At 40.9% G+C, this 23,282-nt stretch overlaps 1 protein-coding gene across 2 annotated transcripts in view; it reads right to left on the reverse strand.

The window, feature by feature from the left end:
* Window positions 1-3,127: 3,127 nt before the first annotated feature.
* LPAR3 (lysophosphatidic acid receptor 3) overlaps window positions 3,128-23,282 on the reverse strand; it is a 37,430-nt gene continuing 17,275 nt past the window's right edge. Inside the window, exons 2-4 of one of the 2 annotated variants that reach the window (XM_083357984.1) lie at window positions 18,704-19,460; window positions 16,137-16,187; window positions 3,128-6,585 (exon numbers count right to left, since the gene is read on the reverse strand). In XM_083357984.1, the coding sequence (XP_083214110.1) occupies window positions 6,254-6,585; window positions 16,137-16,187; window positions 18,704-19,439 (1,119 nt within the window). In that variant the 5' untranslated portion in view covers window positions 19,440-19,460 and the 3' untranslated portion in view covers window positions 3,128-6,253. The remainder of the gene's footprint in view (window positions 6,586-16,136; window positions 16,188-18,703; window positions 19,461-23,282) is intronic. The other variant, XM_083357985.1, reaches the window with a different exon arrangement.

Below are 23,282 nucleotides of genomic sequence, written 5' to 3' on the forward strand. Positions count from 1 at the left end.
CATATCAACATCTGGGATCGCGCCCCCGCTATCTCCGAGCGGTGGCGCGCTCCGACCCTCCGGTTAGCACCCTCTTACCCGGGGATGAGGGTGATCAGGCCCCTGAGCTCAGGTTGGTCTATTTTAACGCTAGATCCGTAGTTAACAAAGCTCCCCTCATCCATGATCTGATCGAGGAGGAATGTGCGGATCTAGCGTGCATCACAGAAACTTGGTTGGGTTCGGAGGGAGGGGTGCCTCTCACCGAGTTATGCCCGCCAGGTTTCCGGGTGCTGCACCAGCCACGGGCTCAGGGCAGGGGTGGTGGGGTGGCAGTGGTTATTCGGGAGACTTTGTGTCCCTGGGAGGCCACCATTGTCCAGATGGCCGGGAGTGAATCCCTCCTCTTGAGATGTGGTCCTCGGGTTCAGTTGGGCTTGTTGCTTACATACCTGGCACCCAGCTGTGTGGCAACAGCCCTGCCTGAGCTGCTCGACACCCTCTCAGGGTTGGCGGTGGAGTTCCCCAGGCTTATAGTCCTGGGTGACTTCAACCTGCCATCACTGGGAGGGTCGTCGGAGTTAGCTCGGGAGTTCATGGCTTCCATGACAGCCATGGGCCTGACCCAGGTTATTGAGGGCCCACTCATGAGGGGGATCATACTCTCGACCTGGTGTTCCTGTCTGGACAGTGGTTGGATGATCTGGGAGGGGGTTCCCCGTCCATCACCCCTCTGTCATGGTCAGATCATCACCTCCTGAGGCTGGTTTTCCGTCATGCCACCCCCCGCCGCTGGGCGGCGGAACCGACCAGGTGGTTCCGCCCCAGGCACCTAATGGACCCAGATCGGTTCCAGAGGGCGCTTGGGCCTATACCTATCACCCTTACCCACAGCCCAGTCGATGCTCTGGTGGAGGCCTGGGAAACGGCTGCCACCAGGGCACTTGACTGCGTTGTACCCATGCGACCTCTGACCCGGCGCAGATCCCATTGGGCCCCATGGTTCTCTGTGGAGCTCCGGGAGATGAAGCGTCGGAGACAAGGTCTAGAGAGCGGTTGGAGGTCCAGCCGATCCGAATCCGACCGATTGCAGTTAAGAACCTTTATAAGGTCTTATCTTGCGGCGATAAGGACGGCGAAGTCTAACTACTTTGCCGCCCTTATCGCGTCCGCAGATAATCGCCCAGCCGCCCTGTTTAGGGTGACTCGCTCCCTCCTTAACCAGGAGGTGAGAGCGGATCCCTTGCAGGGACGAGCCGAGGAGTTTAGTCATCATCTGGCGGACAAAATCGCTCGGATCCGGACCGGCCTGGACTCTGACTGGGCAGAGTCTGATGTGGAGGAATCAGGCGGTCTTGAGCACGTTATCTGGACTGAGTTCGACCCTGTTTCCCCTGATGATGTGGACAGGATCATGGGGAGACTGAGCACCACCACCTGTTTGTTGGATCCGTGCCCCTCCTGGCTAGCTTATGCGGCTCGGGAGGGAACACGAGGCTGGTTCCATGCAGTAATAACTGCTTCTTTGAAGGAGGGTGTCTTCCCTGCCGCCTTGAAGGAGGCGGTGGTGAGACCCCTTCTCAAGAAGCCTGCTTTGGACCCGGCTGCTTTAAACAACTATCGTCCAGTCTCCAACCTTCGCTTCCTGGCAAAGGTTGTTGAGAGTGTGGTGGCGCATCAGCTCCCTCTGTTCCTGGAGGAAACTGATTATCTGGACCCATACCAATCGGGCTTCAGGCCTGGACACAGCACGGAGACGGCATTGGTCGCACTGGTGAATGATCTCTGGAGGGCTAGGGACAGGGGTTGCTCCTCTGTCCTGGTCCTATTAGATCTCTCAGCGGCTTTCGATACCATCGACCATGGTATCCTGCTGCGGCGTCTCAGGGGGTTGGGAGTGGGAGGCACCGTTCTACGGTGGTTCTCCTCCTACCTCCAGGGCCGCTCGCAGTCGGTGTTGACAGGAGGGCAGAGATCCGCCCCGAGGTCTCTCATTTGTGGAGTTCCTCAGGGGTCGGTCCTCTCGCCTCTCCTGTTCAACATCTATATGAAGCTGCTGGGCGAGATCATTCGTGGTTTTGGGGTGGGGTATCACCAGTACGCTGATGATACCCAACTTTTTCTTTCCACCCCGAACCAACCCAGTGATGCCCTCTCCGTGATGTCCCGGTGCCTGGAGGCGGAGCAGGTCTGGATGGGGAGAAACAGGCTTCGTCTCAATCCCGCCAAGACTGAGTGGCTGTGCATATCGGCATATCGGGTTAACCAGACTATTCCATCTCTAACGATGGGGGATGAGGTGTTACCCCCCCATTGATAGGGCGTCTTCCTGGACTCACGGCTCAATTTTGAAGACCACATAGGAGCCGTGACCAGGGGGGCTTTTGCACAGGTTCGCCTGGTGCGCCGGTTGCGTCCCTATCTGGACCGAGACGCCCTACGCACAGTTACTCATGCGCTTGTGACCTCCCGTTTGGACTACTGTAACGCTCTCTACATGGGGCTGCCCTTGAAGACCACTCGGAGGCTTCAACTGGTGCAGAATGCGGCCGTGCGAGTTGTAATGGGGGGTCTCCCGATACTCCCATGTAACACCTCTACTCCGCGAGCTGCATTGGCTTCCGGTTGCCCTCCGGGTGAAATTCAAGGTGCTGGTTATTACCTATAAAGCCCTACATGGCCTGGGTCCAGGGTATTTGAGGGAACACCTGCTGCCGGCATCAAACGCCCTTCGCCCAGTGCGCTCCCACAAGGAGGGTCTGCTCAGGGTTCCGCCGGTAAGAGATTGCCGGCGGGTGACACCCAGGGATAGGGCCTTCTCAGTGGGAGCGCCTGCCCTCTGGAACCAGCTGCCGGTGGAGCTGAGGACTGCCCCCGACCTCCAATCATTCCGCCGGGGCCTGAAGACCTGGCTCTTTGAGCTCTGGCTGAGAAGAAAATTTTTAACTGGGGTTTTTAAGAGTACAGGATTGATTTAATATTTTTTAACTTGGTTTTTAACTTTTGTATGTTTGATTTTTAACTCCCTGTAAACCGCCCTGAGTCCTCAGGGAATGGGCGGTATATAAATGCAATAAAATAAAATAAAATAAAATAAATTATTATTATTATTATTTTGGATCCAGAGCTTGTCTTCTAGGGTGTTGGCTATTCTTGCCAGCTTACTGTCATCTGCAAATTTGATGACTTCCCCTTCTACAAAGGAGACAAAAACGGAGAAGTGGAGTTTGTTTTTTTTTAAGGGGGAAGGAAAAAGTGTGCTATATTGGAAAAGAGATTAATAGTGTTATTTATTGTTATTTATACAATTTATATATACGCTGCCCCTCTCACCGATAAGACTTACAGACAGTAAAAATATATAGAAACAATTAATTTTTTTCAAAGCTATATAACAACTAGAACCAAGGAGATGGAAGGCATAGGCATGAGAGTTTGTTTTCATGGAATGCGTCTAATAAAGGATACAGTAGGAAACAGAAAAACTACATACAGGCAGTCTTCATTTAGCAACTGACTGGTTTAGTGACTGTTCTCACGTTACAATGTTAATAAAAAGTAATTTTGCAACAAGTTCCTACATTTATGACTCTGCTGATCTGTAAAAGCAAAGGAAAGTTGACATAAATTCTTAAGTACAGTCAGTTTCAATGAGTGACCACTTCACTTAATGACCAAGATGCTGGTCCCAATTGTGCTCGCAAACCTGTATAACCTGTATAGTTTTGTTTCTAGGGTGGCCTATATTTTTTAATTGTGTTAAATGTGAAAACATAAACGTATGTAGGTGTAACAAACAACAACAGTGCAAGTTGTTTCATCATTATCCATTCTTAGCCCTTCTAGGAGATCTAACAACAAATTCTCTCATATGCCTCTGTGGGGTGCAACTGCAGAAAATCCAGAATACAATGTTTCCTTTTATTCTTACAACGAAATTCTTTTAGAAGAAAAAAAATATTTTTTTTTTAAAAAAGAATGAGGCTTGTATCTGAGTTAGTCTATCAAGTTAAATTAATCTGGGCTCCTTTGATTGCTTTTCATGCCAGGAACACACAGGAAGAGAAAATGCACCTCTTTCTTTCAATACATGGTTATTTCCAAACTGAGGCCAAAACATTCGTTTCAGAATAAATGAATACATACTGTATAAATACCAAATAGTATTTTCCTCTCACCTTGGAAAGCAGCTATTCGTTATCCCTTTTTTATGGGAACAATTCAGTCAACCTTTTGGAACTTAACCATACATAATCTTAGTGATTGTTTTTTAATTGTTAGTTGCAGGCAGGATTTTTTAAAAAGATAATTGCAGCATGAAAAAAAAGGATAAATCTCCCCTCAATAGAAACTATCCACCATTACCCATTCATCACATATAATTAAATAAACATGACTGCAGTAATGAGATTAACATCATGTGTGATTAGACCTTTAGTATTTCTTCTAAAAAAAACCGCAGTAACTTGAGGTGCTCAAACTCAGATACAAAGCATTTATTTAAAACACTGAATAATCCCTTTTTTCATATTTTCCACAGGCATTAAACCATTTAAAAAGTAACATAGGAAAAGCAATCTGTACATATTAAGATTTTTAAAAATGAAAATATCATAATAAATGTATGTACAAATTCATGCTTTTGCAGAAATCTTTCCAGGATCTTAGACTAACCTGAAACGATTACTACTATCAAATACAGCTGATAAATATTGTTGCCTTTTTCTCTTTTTCTTCTGGTTATAACATACTAACTTGACTATACTGATAAATGACATGCATTCAAGAAATTGTTTACTAACAAAATATCTAATGTTCTTCTGTTAGCAATACCCTGGGATTTATGTACATAAATCACTGTAAGGCAACATCTTTTATATTTTTAATGACATACCACAATCAGTCCACTCCTTCAATTAAAACAGATGCTACTATTTTGGAAGCCCAGCCATTCTAGACCTATTAATATAGTATTGGGAGTTACATGTGCATGGAATAACTTGTTATTAGGAAGATTTTAGCATGCAAGATTTTTTGGGAATGCTACTAAATATTGTCCCTCTGGAACAGAAAATGCCATGTGTAGAAACTACTACTTTACACGGATTGGGGGTGGATGGGGTGAAGTTAAATAGCAGATAAAGGTCAAATGTTGATTCTACAGCTCACATTTACAGACTGAAAAATCTTTATTAAAATGCTTAATTGCAGAACACGTACAATGTTCCACTTATAAAACTAAACAGCCGACTATGTTTACTCAGAAGCAAGTCCCAGAGTTCAGAGCAGCTGTAGGCTGCTACCTAAAGCAAACAATTTAAAAGCCACTCTGAATAACCAAATTAATCCTGGCGTAACTCCTTCCCAAAGAAAGAAATTGGTATCTGGGCTGTACCACTTCAGACAGAAGAGAGGTAGCAAAAGTGATCGAATACTCTCGATTACAAAAATGATAGTCGCAAAAGAAAAAGCCCTTCATGTAAAGAACTGGAACATTGTGGAGAAGTTTGCTTTCATTATTCCGTAATATCCTGGTTACTTGTGTGGTTTTTTTATTAAAAGGGAACAACCCCAATTCTGCAATGGTGGTGCAATCCATATCTTGCCACCTGAGGGTGAAGAATGTCTTCTCCTGCTTGCTGGGCCACTAAAATGCCCAACTTGGCACCACAGACCTAACCAGCTGCTTTCTTGGGGTGGCAGAAAAGCACTCATTGCTTTGGAATATTTGCTTAATGCCCAATTCTAAACAAATGTTTGTCAGAAGGAAGTGCTGAGCACCGAGAGTCCAAAGTTTGGCAACTGAGGTACTTTTGTGCCAGGCACAAAAAAACATAACTGGGGATGGCAGCCCTCAAAAGATGTAAAAATAAAGCCACACTAGAGGATGAGGACCTCCCCCCCCTCCCCTGAGAAGCTGACCCTGCCACCTTGCCACAATTGGCTGTTAAGGTGCAGCCCTGGCACAGTGACATCTCACCACTGCCTAGACCTCTGAGGAAGGAGACTCCATAATGCTGCTTGTACCGTTTCCAGACTTAAAAGGAACACTTGCAGAATTGAAACCACTCCTTCTATTCTTTCACATCCCTTCAAGTACATTATTTTCCCATCCAGTAATTATTTACAAAGATGTCAGGTAACCCTGGGATCTGGGTTTTGGTACAGAGAACATATTCTTCTGTGGTTTCAGGGTTGAGTGATCTCAGGTGGCTCAGAGATCATTTGGACTGTGGCCTACCCCTGCTGTGGTCCCCATTTGGAGGAGAGGAATTCATGTATTTTCTTTGCCACTGATCGTCACTTGACTAATGCCATTTTCCAAGTACTGGCTCGAGGAATCTATGCTCCTGCCGAGCACCGCAGAGGGGATCCTCGAAGACCGGCGCTCCTGGCTTTTCTCCTCAAATGAGCAACAAATCATGCGCCTCATAGTATTTGACATCTCGTCGTCTTTGTAAGAGTAAATTATTGGATTCATGAGCGAGTTCAGCAAAGCTAGGAGAAGGAACCACCTTTTCACATTCTGAACCTCACAATGAGTGCAATTCAAACCATCAAGAAGTAGTACAACAAGTCCAGGAGTCCAGCACACAATAAAAGCACCTACGAGGGAAAACAGAGGAAAGATTTAAAAGGATTGTTGAAGAACAAATTTGCATTTTCTAAAAAAATGCTACTCATCCTAAAATGTACAGGCATAAAACAGTACCACACTTGCAAAATTCATCTACAGATTGTGATGGGCAAGAGTCCATTATTTTACCCTCCAGATTATTTTTTTAATACTTGCTTCAAAGGAAAGTATACTATAGCCACCAATGCTCATTGGAAGTCTTACATTAGATAATCTGCAGAAGAAGGCTCAACTTATTCTTCCTCCAAAATTCTCTATTATTATTGCCTAAAACACTTTGAAACTTCAAGATAGCATGGAATGCTACAAGAGATATTTTATGAACTGATATGAATCAAGTGGCTGACTGTTTCACAAAGCACTGAGAGCATCACGTGAATTACAAAGACTTAAACTTTCTCTCTTTGCTGTGATAGCCTGTATTGTAAACTTTTGTTATAACATCATTCTTTTTAAAAAAATAAAAATAAATTCCAGGCTGGTATAGAAGTGGAGGAATTTTCAGATGGCAACATCTAGAAAGATTATGTCTCCTCAACTTACATAACAGTTTTTTAAATCCAGTGTTTACACATTTCATCTGTTATGAAAAAGAGGAGCCCTGATGGATTACGAGTTGGTCATACGATTCCACAGGATCTTTTCTAATCCAATCCTGGAGTAAAATTTGAGAGTATAAATTCATCAGTACTTTTTCCTTGAGGTAATTTTCCTTAAGAATTGGTAGGAGACTGTTGATGGTTAGTAACATTCTGGAAGCAGCAGTAATGGACAGAAATGAATAATATTTCTCTGTACTCCCACTCCATCTACTTTCTCTTTGATAATAAGTTAGTCTAGCCCAGTGAGGGCGAACCTTTTAGAAACCAAGTGCCCAAACCACAACCCAAAACCCACTTATTTATTGCAAAGTGCCAGGGCCGCATAAGCATTGTGGTGCCCTCAGGGGGAGCATGGGGGCATGGCCCACTGGGTGGGTGTGGCTGCGGTTGTCATGGCAGACTAGGTGAGCGTGGCTGGCGTGGGCATGGCCACCTTGATGTTGCTCATGGGGGGGACGCCTGTGGGGGCCAGGCAGGGTTGGGGGAGATCCAGGCGGGTGGGGCGGTGGGCAGGAGGCCCCACATAGATGGGGGAGAGGTACACAATCCTAGCCGGGACTGGGGGGCCATGGCAATGATGGGGATCTGGCCTTTCCTGCTTGGGGTGGCCTTTGGCTTGCTGGATGTGGGCATGCCCTACCACGTCTACTCGGGCTTGCTAGCCGGCTGCTTCTTCTCCTTTGGCAGCCCAATGGACCTGCACAAGCTGCTGGCAGCAGCGCCACACGTGCCCACAGAGAAGGCTCTGAGTGCCACCTCTGGCACACGTGCCATAGGTTCGCCACCACTGGTCTAGCCTCTCAGTATAAAAAGAAGGTCCCCATCTTATGTTCAGTTTTTATCGCCTTCTAAAGATATTAAGTCTGAGTGATTGCTGGTATTCCTGAAACATTGTATTGCTTAGAAGGTACAATACAGGGGGGAAAAAGAACAGCTTAAACATATGTACAAAAAAAATGCAAGAACATAATTGTGGAGTCACCAGGAATAAAACTTGATTTCCAGGCTCTAGGCAACCCAAAATCATCATTGAATTCGTTCAAGTAATATAGCACAAGTCTGCAATTAGAGTTTGGCGAGAAGGTAAAAATAAATGTAGCAAATCTTATTTACCTGTAATAGTTGCACCACCCACTAAACGATGGGTTGAAGGGGCTTCACAATAGAATGATTACTAAAGTGTAGGTGAGCAAGTTAGAAAAGCTTAGGCAGTACATTTTATTTTATTTACATCCCATTATTAAATTCCCAGTTATCAGAAAGTCTATTAAACTAAAAATTAAAACTACAATATTTAAAAATCTTTCTAATACATTAAATAATTATAAAGCAGTTCAAATGCATTATGTCTTCGTATCTAGTGCCAACACTGCAAGTCTGTACTCTAAGATTTCACTGCAAACAAGAGAGGGAAAGAGAGAAAAAGGCTACTCATAAACCAAATGTGTGCTTAGCTGAAGCCACAATTGCAGCCCAGCTTATAAAAATAGAAAAATTACAGCTCTGCACAAAAGGCAGGCCGTAGAAATCATACAGAGGAAAATCTGCTTTTTTTTTAAAGTCACAGTTTATATTTGAAGTAGTCTTTCCCCTCTTTTCTAAAGTTTACAAATATTTTAGTAAAGTGTTCTTGTGGCAACAAGGAAGTATTCTTCAAGTGATCTGGATATCTTTTGACCAGGGAAATGTGGAAATAATTGTTTCAACTATGTGCCTAGAGTTCAATTTACCAGCATACCATCCAACTGATATCCACCTCAGTAACTCTTAGGACATAGGGAAGGTGAGCTGAGTTCAGTTCCTACGTTTGTGCCCCACTTGTTGATGTGCAACTTTAAGGAAAACCTTCATTTTTCTAACTGCAACATGTGAGTAAAGATTATATGGTCAAGATTGCATGTGTATCTTAGATGCTTCCATTCTGTACCACATGAGCATGAATTGTAGCTAACAGAATGCTAAAGTCTGGAAATCAAGCTTGATTCCTGGTGACTCCACAATTATGTTCTTGCATTTTTTTTAGGAACAATAGAAAGTGGTTTGGCATTTTTTCTTACAGAATGTAATAATGATGATGATGATAATGATGTTGTTGTTGTTGTTGAAAGGGACCTCAGAGGTCATCTAGTCCAACCCCCTGCTTAGGCAGGAAACCCTATACCATTTCAGACAAATGGATGTTCAGTCTCTTCTTAAAACTTCCAGTGTTGGATCATTCACAGCTTCTGGAGGCAGGTTGTTACACTGATTAATTGTTCTAACTGTCAGGAAATTTGTCCTTAGTTCTAGGTCGCTTCTCTTTTTGGTTAGTTTCCATCCGTTGCTTCTTCTCCTGCCCTCAGGTGCTTTGAAAAATAAACTCCCTTCTCTTTGTGGCAGCCCCTGAGATATAGGAATGCTGCTATCATGTCACCCCTCATCCTTCTGTTCTTTAAACTAGACAATTCCAGCAACCGTTCCTTATATGTTTTAGCCTCCAGTCCCCTAATCATCTTTTTTGCTCTTCTCTGTACTCTTTCTAGAGTCCCAACTTCCTAATCTAATTTACAGCCCCAAATAATTTAACATTCAAAGCACATTCAAGACAGAGGGTTTAATATGGAACATTTTCAGATGTTGAAAAAAGTTCTTATAAGTAATAATTATAGAAAGCAGTGTCAAGACAGATGATCTTAAGCAACATTCCCCATTCTGCTGCTCTCTGATGTATTGGACTACAGCTTACATAATTTACCATCATCATAGGAGTTGTAATTCCACCATATCTAGACAATACCAAATTGGGGAAAATTCCATTTTTAAACGTAATCACATTCAATTTTAATTTTTTTTCCTGAAATTGCAGTTATAACAACATGCAGATGGCTAGTCCTTTTATGTTTTGCAAATACATGAATATTAGCATATTTGGAACAACATTTAAATGGGACAAGTAAATAAAGTGTAATGAAGCTTTTTTATGATTTTTTTTAAAAATCCTGCCTCTATTAGTTACCTAAGTAACTCAGGGTGACCAACTTACATAATGTTCTTTCCTCCTTCCATTTTCCCAACAACAACCCTATGAGCTGGATTGGGCTAAGAGAGAGAAGGACTGAGCCAAACTAACCCAGCCGGCAATCATGCCTAAGAGGAGACTAGAACTCAAGATTCTCCTGTTTCTGGACTAGCACCTTAATAATTACACCAAGCTTTCAAACATTTGTAACCCATCAAGGCATAAGATTGCTCTAAGTCAGGGGTCTTCAAACTTGGCCCTGCTATGATTTGTGGACTTCCAACTCCCAGAATTCCTCAGCCAGTGCCTAGCTGAGGAATTCTGGGAGTTGAAGTCCACAAGTCATAAAAGGGCCAAGTTTGAAGACCCCCTGCTCTAAGTGGTACCCATTTCTTTCATATATGATACTAAAAATGCAAGTACATTTGGACTGCAAGTCTTGTTTTCTTCAAATCAGAATATATATTTTTGTTACCTTCTCAGAATTTGGATGATTTTGAGACTTGGAAGATATTCTGTAACATTGCTACAATATTAGCCGTGTTCACCAGTCTATTGAAAGTGTTTATAGCCTAAATCTATTTTCTCTTAAAGTCATTCCTTAAAACTGCATTGATAAATCCTCTAGCTCCAATTATTACTTCCTTCATTCCACGTTCTGGAAAGTACATTTTTAAACATCCACTCAAAATGTTTGTGTACTGTCAATGTAAGCAATATATGTTTATATGAGGAGAGACTTAAGGGAAATAAGAGCATTTCTTCTCAAATATAGGCATGTCACAACAACGACTAAGTACACTTCAAATTAGCAAACCAAAAGTCTTGTGCTGGCTTGCCTGGAATGCCATATTCTTTCTTTTCAAAAAAGTTGTTTTGAATTTTTAGCCAAGATGCTTTTGTAAAAGTAATCTGCAAACCGAGAAGTTTCTAGAGCACTGTCTCCAACCCAGCAGCTTCTATATTGCTTTGAAGTGCAATCCCATCGTCACACATAAGCACAATGACTTGAAATTGAAATTGTCCAAAGTCAGGAAACACACTGATCTGAGACATGAAAAAGTATAATATTCAACAGAAGTTTATGTAGTATCATTCAAAGGTTTGTACATTTTTTCCTTGATGCATCATGAATTCAGGACAGTAATGACTGGCTTTACTTTTTTCCTAGCTCTTGGTATATATTATATATTATACAATACATATTACATATAACATATAATTTGTACATATTTTGACCATAATTCCCATGTTTTTATACAGATTGCTTAATCATTATTTTAGCCACTTCTTTCTAGTTATGGTTAACTACTTAAAGATTCATTTCGGAGGAAAGCAGAGAATATTAAATGAACTATAGTATCTGACGCAGTTACTAAACAACAACTGAGTGTATAAATCTGGATGACAAATGTACAGTATACACTTCTGGTTTCTAGTCTTCTATTCCAAAGGAATATGAAGAAGTGAATAAACTGGCCAAAATAAAAACTCTTTGTCTTCATTTAAAAAAAAAAAGATCTTAAGTAAGAAGAGGGAGTAAATTTTTATACAGGTTTCCTCCCTAGCTACAGATAACAGTTTTTGGGCTGTGAATGCGAAGGTCAAATGTATCAGGAAGAGCCTATTATGCAAGATGAAGTGAGAATTAATAGCAAGAGATCTGAAAGAAAGAAAAGAGTCCAATTTTAAGCATCAAGAGCTTGGAGAAGAGATGCAGAAATATAAGCCCCCATACACTATTGTTACTTCCAACACTGCTTTACAGCAAACTCAATCTTACTGTAGCTAAAGCAGTCAGCATACAATCCTGTTAGTCTACAAGGTTTTTTTTTTTATTATTCTAAGGAATCTATGCCTTGTGTTTCCAGTGATGATGGCAGCCATGCTAGCCTCTACCCTCTTGCTAAAAAAAGTTGTCCAAACACTCTGATGGCAAAAGAATTTTCAGCAGGGGCTCCCCGACACTTACTGTCAGGCTCCAGCAAAGAGCTCAAATTCAGAAATTACAACATTAGCCATTGGCCCATTGCCACAAATCAATATCTAAGAAATGGAGAACTAGTTTTGGGGAATAAAACAAGACATTGGACAACTTAGGATAAATGAAAGCAGCATAGTAATTTTTCAACCACTAAAATACGCAGATACAGGGAGTGGAAACAGTCATTCTAAAATTTAGGTAGATTGTTATCTCTAAACATAATAGGAGAAAGAATTAGAAACTTCTGAAAAGCAATTGCAATGACGTGCAACCTTAAAGAAAATATTTCTGTTCTGCTGAGCAAATTAATCAGTTATAACTTACTGCAAACAGAACCTTTATCTGATTTCTGAAAATGTTTCCATCAGTTTAGAATGGCTAGATGCTTTGTTTTACAAGTAGTTCATACTGGAAAACCCCTTTTTTCCTCGCCCAAAGGCAATGAAACATACTTGAAACATTGCAAATATGTGCATTAATTGCACATATTTGCATTAAGTCTTTTGAGGCATCTTTAATTCTTGTTAACTGTACTTAATTAGAGCAAGAGTTGCGTGTCAGATGCTCATTTCATTTGCAGTTCTGATCATGTATATTCAGGGCTTTTTTTGTCATAGAACGCTCAGAACGGAGTTCCAGCACCTATTTTGGATGGAACCTTGTAGGGTAGGCAAGGCGGGTTGTATGACATGTGTGAGTTCCGGCACCTTTTTCTTTTACAAAAAAAGCACTGTGTATATTAAAAGCTGAATCATTAATGCCAACCGATCTTATTTGAAATAAAAATTTCAGAATTAGTGTTATAACTCCTAACTAGGGTTGTAAATTTTTTTCCTTGAAATATTCCTGATTGCAGGAACTCATCAACTGAGCTTTCTGTATGAGTATTCCTGAGAGAAAAAGTTGCCTGAATTTCTGCAAGAATAAAAAATAAGTAAGGTTTGAAGAATAAAAAAGCTATGACAAAGAGACAGGGTGTAATCCTATTCAGATTTCAAGGCCTTCCTGCTGAAGGCTTTTAATCTTTTAGGTTGCTAAATATCTGCTACGCTCTGGAAATCAATCCACGATCTTAAGACCTGCCCTAGAGATGTGGTTTTGCAGGCCTGAATTCCATGGGGGGGGGGGAAGCATTAGGAGGTTATGAGTCACCATAAAGGCTGATCAGAATTCCAGAAATTGAAGTAATTAATGGCAGATTGAATCTTGACATCAAAATGGTGTCCACCAAATATATTTCTTTGTTCTCTTCTGTACAAAGGATTGACAGCATTCTCCTATGGAAGAAAACAACTAAGCACTGCATTTGGTAGGTTTTAAATGGATTTAGCATTTGGAATTGGAAGATAAAGTGCAGTTTTATATATGCAAACATGTGTGGCAGAGCCCTTCCAAAAAAATACAATGCCCAGACACATGTGTATGTGACAGAGCCAGTTCCTCATCTAGTTGTCTAGATTTTAATTTCACTTACGTACTAAAAAGAGAAGCTTAAAGCCACATGTAAGGCCACATCTGAAGCCTTAGATGGCATCAAGATATATCACTCCTTGCCCTCCAACTTCAAAGAAGTAGCTGGTACTCTCGAACACTGATTAAGTTTAACACTGGGCTAGAGTAGGTAGTCGTAGTAGAAGACTAATAAACAGGGACCTGGACTTGGGGCAGTGATTCTGTCTTATAGGGATAGGGATGTTCTTCCCCTGAAAGAGGACGTTCTCTGTCTAGATTTATGACTCGTGGACTTCAACTCCCAGAATTCCTGAGCCAGCCATACTGACTCAGGAATTCTGGGAGTTGAAGTCCATGAGTCATAAAAGAGCCAAGGTTGCCTACCCCTGATCTAGAGAGTACTCCCTGGCTTTGAATCACAGGATTTTAAAGTACAGGGAGTCCTCAACTTATGACCACAATTGAGCCCAAAATTTCCGTTGCTAAGTGAGACATTTGTTAAGTGAGCTTTGCCCCATTTTGCTATCTTTCTCGCCATACTGGTTAAGTGGATTACTACAGTTGTTAAGTGAGTGACACGGTTGTTAAGTGACTCTGGTTTCCCCATTGACTTTGCTTGTCAGACAGTGGCAAAAGGTAATCATAGGACCCTGGGACACTGCAACCGTCAGTTGCCAAGCGTCTGAATTTTGATCATGTGACCATGGGGAGGCCGCAATGGTTGTGTGAAAAATGGTCATAAGTCCCTTTTTTTTCAGTGCCGTTGTAGCTTCGGTCACTAAATGAACTGTTGTAAATCGAGGACTACTTGTAGTACCCGTTGCAGTGAAGCAGCTGAGATTCTTTCTAAGTTGCTTAGATTTGGCAAGTTAACTTTTTAATTATTTTAATTGATCTCTTTGGGTACCCATCTCGCTAACATGACTGTGGGTGGCTAATACAGGTTAGAACTACAATATAAAAATACATATCCTGGCAAAGTAAAAAAAAAATAATCAAAGTGCCTTCTGTAAAAAACACGTATCAACAAACCCAAAGGTTCTTTTCGAAAGGCAACTGGACTTTCTTAGTTTTTTCTTGAAAACAGTTCACTTCTCATCCAAGAAACGTCTTCAGTTCTGAAGCTTCTTGAATGAGAAGCAAAACGCTTTCAAGGAAAAAAGTTTAAAAGTCCAGTTGCCTTTTGAAAGGCACCTTTGGGGCAAACATGGCCTGAATGATTGAGAATCTCCATAGACATATACCAACAATGTGGGCTAAATTACTAAATTAAATCTATGCAATGGTTGTCTCAAAAGTGCTTTTTTCTTCAAAAGGCAATTGGATTGTTTTTCTCTTTTGAGGAAGAAAACGTTTCACTTCTCATTAAGACTTTTCATCAGTTCTGATGTGTGTGTGTGTGTGTGTGTGTGTGTGTGTGTGTGTGGTGATGGAAGGATAGCTCCTGACAAGTGAAACTGGGAAATGTGGGGATGGAAGGATAGGTGGATAGTGGTGGAAGAATTGTATTTTTTTTTGCAGTCATCTGGTTGTTAGCACTCTCTGTGAAAACTGTTGAGGCCACTTGGAGGTTTATCTGTGCCATCAGAGTCACCTGAATCAGGTTGCAATTGGTTGTGGAATCTTCTTGGAACAGCTGCAAGGGCTGCATTGTAAACTGGAGATAGGGGGTGTCTTATTCCTCCCCCTCTGTTGAAGGAGGGGTGTTCAAACCAATGGTCCTCTCTATCCAAAATGTGGAACTTGCAACTATGCAAATCGTTAGACCCTGGCTTGATTACTACAATCCAATACATTCTATAAAGAATTTCTCTTGAAAAGTTTCTGGAAGTTGCAATTAGTAATATACCCAAATCCAGGGCTTTTTTTCTCATAGAACGCTCAGAACGGAGTTCCGGCACCTTTTTTGGATGGAACCTTGTAGGGTAGGCAAGACGGGTTGTATGACGTGTGTGAGTTCTGGCACCTTTTTCTTTTACAAAAAAAGCACTGCCCAAATCTATTAATTGCTGCAAGGTATAGTGATCATGATATGCTTGTACTGAAAGATCTGTTCTGGATGTCAGTTGCTTAGTAGACAAAATTTAACATCAAAGCCCTTAATGGCTTGGGTCATGGCTCTAGGAGGACCACCTCCATTGTTACAAACTTGTCTTGGTGTTATCTACAGAAAGAGGCCCTTTTTAAAAAAACTCTCACTGTCAGAGGTTTGTTTATCTGCCACATAGAAGTTAGCGTTTTCCTGTATCACTCCCAAGCTATGGAAAGAATTAGTGTGGAACTGCATTTGACCCCCACTCTTGATACCTCAAAAATCTGTAAAGATGCATCTCCTATGCCATGCTTTTAAGTATTATTGTTAATTGATGTTATGTTTTAAATTTTTGCATAAGTTCCCTTTTTAAAATTTTGCTAGCGACCACGAATATTCATTTCAGCAAAAAGCTATATTAAACAGGAATTAAATGCCCCAGTAAATATTACCTGTGCTGAAAAACTGTGTTCGGAAGCCATACTCTACCAACAATGCGCTGGCTGTGAGAGAAAAGATTTGCAGTCAAATTTCTGGAGAGCACTAAATTGCAGGAGTGTGTGTGTGTGTGTGTGTGTCTTATTTAACAATTTTCTTTTTATAAATACAGCAATATGGGTATTTGTTTTGGCTTTACTCATAGTAAAGGAAATGTATTGCTGATATTTTGGATTTCAACCAATTACTACTGGGAAATTCTGCCAACATTTGTGAACTATGGTTTAATTTAATCTTCACTTTATGAAAGTTTTATGTTTGATCTAGCACCACTTCTAGAGAGACTGTCTTGGTTGTGCCACACCATAACATCTATCTCAGATGCTCTGATAGGAAATGAAAATAAGAAGTAATGTATAACCACCTAAAGAAAAAAGAAAAACTCTGCAAGAAGTTTCACATCACAAGAGCATTATAACTGTAATTAAGCATAATTTATTGCTTAGGGCAAGAGATTACATTAATACCAAACAATTTATAAGCATACAAAATATCTGTAAAACAGTGATAGCATTGATTTACTTGGCTTAGCACCGATTTCAAGCTCCTGCCAAATGATATGTTCCAATTTCAGAAATGGACTACAGTTTTCCATCTGCTAAATAAAATCAGACAGAGGTGCCAAAAGAGTTGGATAAGTAAAACAGTTAGCTTTGCTTTTTTTTTTTACAATAGAAGACCGCACTCTAGGTGCAGAACCCTTCTCCTGAATTGGGCTATTACTGACGTTTATTATTAAGTATTCCACTTTTTATTTAGGTTATATAGATAGGGGGTTTTTCCCCCCATCCCTCTAAATTCTCGTTAGATGAGAAGCAAGCTGTCTGCCAGACTGAAATGACTTACCAGACTATGTCCTTGAGTCTAGCACAGATAAGAATGTTAAACTGGCCTTCTGCGTGTTACGTCTATCTCATAGTGTTACAATATGGATGTCCCCAGCAAGACAGAGAAATGCTTTTTTGTTGTTGTTGTTATCTTCTGTCAAGAAGGCAACTCTAAGAAGATTAACATGGCATATTCATAAATATGAAAGAAGCTATTCAAAAGGAGATAAAGGCTCCAAGCAGCCACCCCCAGGCTTCTGAAGGCTACTTCATCTTCCTTTCTGAACACCTGCTCAACAGCTTGAGTCCAAGATGTTTCTTTCTAACATAACAACTTTTCTATCAGGTGACAATGAATTTGTGGGAAGAAATTATCTTTGTGAAAGTATCTTACATAAGAAAGGAATCCTAACTAAGCTGCTAACAAATTAGGAAATATGACATGAGCTAAGGAAAGTTAACACTTTTAATTAGACTTTCCTAATCTGATAACCTTCAAATATGCTAAATTACAGCCAGCACCCTCATAATTGAGAATGATGAGAACTGTCATCCATTACATCTGATGGAATCCAGATTGTCAAAAAGAAGCAAAAATAAATATGTCAGAAGACAAGCGATTTTAAAGGGGACAAATTCCCTAAATCCTCTATAATTTGACCTCTCAGATTATGCCAGTATCTGAAACTAGTTTTGCAGAACACCAAGTTACCCCAATTTTTAAGAATCCATATCAGACATTCAAGCAACTAACCAAGGTGTTTTAAAAAATCTGTTAACTAATTAAATAATTAGATATGTCTTATTTATGCCTGAAGTACAGAATACACCAATTCTCCTCTAAATTAGAGAGGCAATTGAGCATATGTGATAACTATCAAATTCAAACCAAACTTCTCCCCATTTTTCACTTCAGTGCTTCTATTACTTATTAACAGACTCACACATTACCTTTTGATATTTGTCGCCCTTTGATGGATTCTATCTTTTAACCAAATAGTTCCGATACAGCACCTTAACAAGATATCCTATGTACAGTATTGACTTGTTTTGCTGCTACTCCCACATGCCAAATGTATTGTATGATTTTTTTGATGATCCTGAAGCAACTCCCCCAGTACTCGCATGGATAGAAACTGGACCAAATTAAGCTATTATCATAAATATCAAGAGCCTCACAAACAGTGAAAGCTGAAACTACCATCTAAACTAGTCATTTGAGAGGAGACTTCTCTTTTTGCACTAAGACACCAGCCTGGGAATTTAAGTGACTCTGAAGTGAATCAGTTTTCTTAACTGCAAATGGAATGTTTTTCACTAATAAAACAGTCCATGCATTAAAACTCTAAAGAGGAGGAATTTAAGCCTTAGCAGTGAGTCAGCAGCTGCATAGCTCCCCCACAATGTTACACGACAACCATATGTAAATAAAGTGAGTATATTTTTCTGAAGAATGGGACCAAGATTGTATAATACATCACAAGAACACAGGCTGAGTCCTAATTACTTGAAGGGTGGAACAACAAATATGTGTGTGTGTGTGTGTGTGTGTGTGTATACACATACATACACACACACACACACACACACATACATACATGCATACATACATACACACACATATACAGGTGCCGAGAAAAACACTTTTTAAAACTAGATAATAGTAGCACAGCTCACCATCTCCCATCTCTTACCTAACACTGCCATAACGGTCTTCATAAGTTTCATTGGCGTCTTCCTGCGGCTGATGGATCCACTAGTATGCGGAGACAAAACGTTTGTTTTTCTCTGGACATACATGTAGATTCTTATGTATACAACAACCATGATGAAGAAAACTCCCAGATTGGAGACTGTCCAAAATATCAAATAACTCCTGCTATAAATAGGAGCGAGAGAAGAGCAGGTGGAAATGTCACACAGGCAGTTCCAGCCTAAGGTGGGCACCGCGCCCATGAAAATTGCTATGGCCCAGATCAACAAAATTAAAAATGTGACCCTCTTCTTTGTGAGATTACTGTGAACCCGCATCTTCACAATAGATATGTGCCGCTCAACGGCAATTACCAGTAAGTTGGCCAGAGAAGCTGTCAAACTGGTGTCCAAGAGTCCCTGGCGCAAAAACCACCTATTGACACTTAATGTTCTTGACACTGGGCCAGTGTTGAACATCAAAAACACATAAGCGATGCCTGCAAAAAAATCTGCAGCAGCGAGGTTGGCTAGCAAATAATAAAAGGGGTAGTGAAACTTCTTGTTTTTTACCACAGCAGCTATGACCAATGAATTTGAAAGGAAGATAAATAAACAAAAAAAGGTGCCAAAGCATAAAACAATTACAAGAGTTGTCCCTGACCACTCATCTGCTGTATCAGCATTACTCCTATTGTAAAAGAAGTCCATGCGTTTATCATAGTGGCATTCATTCATCCTGGACTTGGGAATTGCATTCTAGAGGGGGGGAAAGATAAAAAAAATGTAGTTAAAGTTTTGCTTCATTATGTTTTTACAATTGCTGTAACTCTTACACTTTCACTCCAAAATGATATTCACATTAATACCATTAAATCAACATTTTTAACGACTGTATGTTGCCCAAAATATAGCTCTGTGTACTTTGCAACATTAGCTAGATACAGAACTGAGATATTTTCTTCCACTTTCTGCATTTTTCATGCAGGAATAAAACATTTTAAATAAACAAAGATAGGATTGCGAACTCCATTGACCTGAAATATTACATTCTTTCTAATGAAATGTTAAATATGATAATGTGCCAAACTTCAAATCCAGACTTAATATATAAGCCATAACTTTAATACAATAGCTATGATATACTTTGGGAATGCACAATAATATACATAAATAAATATTCCTTATTCAATATCTTCAGCAGCATGTACCATCAATGAATTTAAGCACCCCTTGTGTTTACTGAAACTTTTAAACACAGTACTTATTTTGACAAACCATGATAACCATTTAAAGAATGGCAGAAAGATATATCTAAATTTAGACAGCAAAAGGAATAAAAACCACAAATTAAATGTAAACCGTTAAAGATGCAAAGGAAAGAGAAGGATTTCTCTTCTGTCCCACAGAGATTGAAATCCCTTGATCATAGATCACAAAATAGATTAGTTGTGGTTCTAAGATGAAGCAGACAAAGACGATTGGGTCACATATTTTGCCAAGTTATAGTACAAAAGCTTGGCTTCATTTACAGGCAATGCGTAACTGCAAGCATTCTGTGCTCATGGTTTATGGCTTGGTGTTTCTACAATCCAAGCCATTCTGGGCTCTTCTTTTAAGTGTTTTACTGAATCAGATGTAGAACAAAGCAATGCTTTCAAGGGCATTTGCGTCTGTCCTAGCAATTGTCCAAAAGTCTACCATGACTCTGCCTCATGCTCTTGATTTAATGTTAAATTCCTCTTGATGCTTTTCCAATACATCAACTACAGATGCTCCTCGACCTACGACCACATTTGAGCCCAACATTTATGTTGCAAAGTGAAAAATTTGTCAAGTGAGTTTTGCCCCATTTTACGACTTTTCTTGCCACTTTCTTGTTAAATGAATCACTTCAATTGTTAAGTTAGCAACCTGGTTGTTAAGTGAATCTGGCCTCCCCACTGACTTTGCTTCTCAGAAGTTCGTCAAAAGCTGATCACATGACCCCGGGACAGTGCAATTGTCATAAATATGAAGCAGTTGCCAAGGATCCGAATGTAAATCATATTACCATGGGGATGCTGCAAAAGTCGTAAGTGTGGTCATAAGTCAGGTTTTTTTTAGTGCTGTTGTAACTTTGAATGGTCACTAAATGAACTGTTGTAAGTCAAGGACTACCTGTATTTGTCTTTGTCTGCTGTTTCTCTTCTATTATATGCTTCTTGAGCCAACATCCATAAAGGTGTTTTCAGGCACAGCCTGGGTTTATATTTATTCCGTATTTTCAATAGGGAACATCTAATAAAATGATTTTTGAAATCCATGTTAATTTTAACATCATCATACCATAAATATCCATGCTATCAAATCTCAGGTCATGATCTTTTAGCTCTAAAAATACCTCGTTTCTCAGCAACGTCCATCCAGATAGAACAAGTAAGAAAATACAATTTCAAATTTGGTAAACCCAGTCCTTCTCTTTCTTTTGCATCTTTAACAATTTTGTGGTTTTTTTATTCCTTTGCCATCTAAATTTAGATACGGTATATCTTTCTGCCATTATTTAAATGGCATCATTGTTTGTCAAAATAGGTATTGTCTGAAAAACATTCTTGCCAAAACATTCATTTTTTTCATATAAATTCTCCCCAACAGTGTCTCCCTTAATTTCTTTCATCTTAACATATTTACACATTATTTCTGAAATAACATACAATTAAGATTTGTCATTTTTATGTATTTTACTTTTTCTCAATCTTAAAAACAGTTTTATACATTAGTTCTATTAAATCTTCTAATTTCATATTATTTGCTAACATCTTTGTCTTCTGATTATTAATATTACTTGCTGTGCAGCCTCATACTCTTAAGTTTCCCAGAATGTCAGTAGAGGAATGTCTTCAAATCAGAAAACAAGAGCACAGAAAATCTTCGATTTTCTTAGTATACACTATTAAATGTTATAATTTAAAGATGGCTATTACAAATTTAGGACACAAAGCTGAATTTTCTATTTGTATCAGTGGTAGGAGAAAGAAAAACGGTCTTCTATCTATACCATGGGTCGGCAACCTGCGGCTCCCAGTCACCCGGTGCGCGCACACCTCTCCGAACGGGCGGAGGTGCGCTTGCACCACTCCGAATGGGAGGAGGTGCGCGCACACCACTCCAAAGGTTTGGAGAGCTGCGCGCGCACCTCTCTTGCACCTCCGCCCGAACACCCGTTTGGAGACCTGCTGGTGCCGGTTTAGAAAGCTTTCTAAACCGGCACCAGCAGGTGTCCAAACGGGTGTTCGGGCGGAGGTGCGCACACACCTCTCCAAAGGTTTTGAGACCTGCACGCGCAGCTCTCCAAACCTTTGGAGAGGTGCACGCGCACCTCCGCCCGAACACCCGTTTGGACACCTGCTGGTGCTGCACCAGCAGGTCTCCAAACGGGTGTTCGGGCGGCAGTTTGGAGGTCCCAGGGGTGGCTCCGGCGACGCCCGGGCTGAAGGCGGCGCCGCAACCCAGTGCCCATCACCACGGAGACCCGTCGCCGCTGGCGTGCAGGTGCGTCCACATAAAAAAAAGTGGAACTGCGCGTGTGTATCCACGCACGCGCATGCGCAAAAACAAAAGGTTTTGCGCATGCGTAAAACGTTTTGTTTTATGCGTATGCGCGTGCGTGGATGCACGCGCACGGCTCCCACTTTTTTTTATATGTGATGGAACCGGTTCCCAGTGGCTCTTTTTCTTTTTTTGCTGATCTATACGGATATATACATTTCGTCTCATAGGACAAAACTCTTCTTTACAGTAGCTCAAATTTTGTAGGAGACACACATCTAGAATGGTAGGAAACCAAAACAGAATACGTGAGTGGAAATGACTAGTATCTCCATAACGTTTTAGAACAGACATGTCAAACCCAAGGCCCAGGGGCCGGATCCGGCCTGCAAAGTGGTTTCATGTGGCCCGCGAAGCCATCCTGAAAACAGTGAGGGAACGGCCCCCACTGCCTTGGCCCTGGCCCAGAGACCCTCCTTCTGCCAGAGACCCTCAGATCTGTCCCACTCCTGCCCAGGCTCCCATAGGCACCTTTGATGCGAACTGGCCATGCCCACCCAGTAGGCCATACGCACTCTAGCCACGCCCACCCAGTAGGCCACGCCTACCCTGACCATACCCACCCGGCCCCCTGAGGGCAACCGCAATGCTGATGCGCCCCTCAATGAAATTGAGTTTGACACCCCTGTTTTAGAAGGTGAAGTGTGGTAGGAAATGTTTCCTTTTCTCCAATTGGTCAATCATATTCAAGCTGAAAATACAAAAGCCAGAGCTGTTGATAAAACAATGAAGAAGGACTGGGAAAAGTCCCAAAAACAAAAGCTCCAGTTCAGATTTGTTTTCTAAGGGAAAGCATTTGTAAATATAAAATGTACTTTAAAAACGGTTAAAAAAAATTTTTTTTGATGGATGGAATCTGCCCAAATTTCAAAAAGAATCATTTTTATTATGACACTTGTTTTTTTTAAAAAAAAATGTATACAGTATGCCCAGGGAATAATAGCTAGTTTTCAGTTCTTAATTACATGTCTATGGATATCACTGAGAATA

Source organism: Vipera ursinii, assembly GCF_947247035.1.
Source record: "Vipera ursinii genome assembly, chromosome: 3".
NCBI lineage: Eukaryota > Metazoa > Chordata > Lepidosauria > Squamata > Viperidae > Vipera > Vipera ursinii.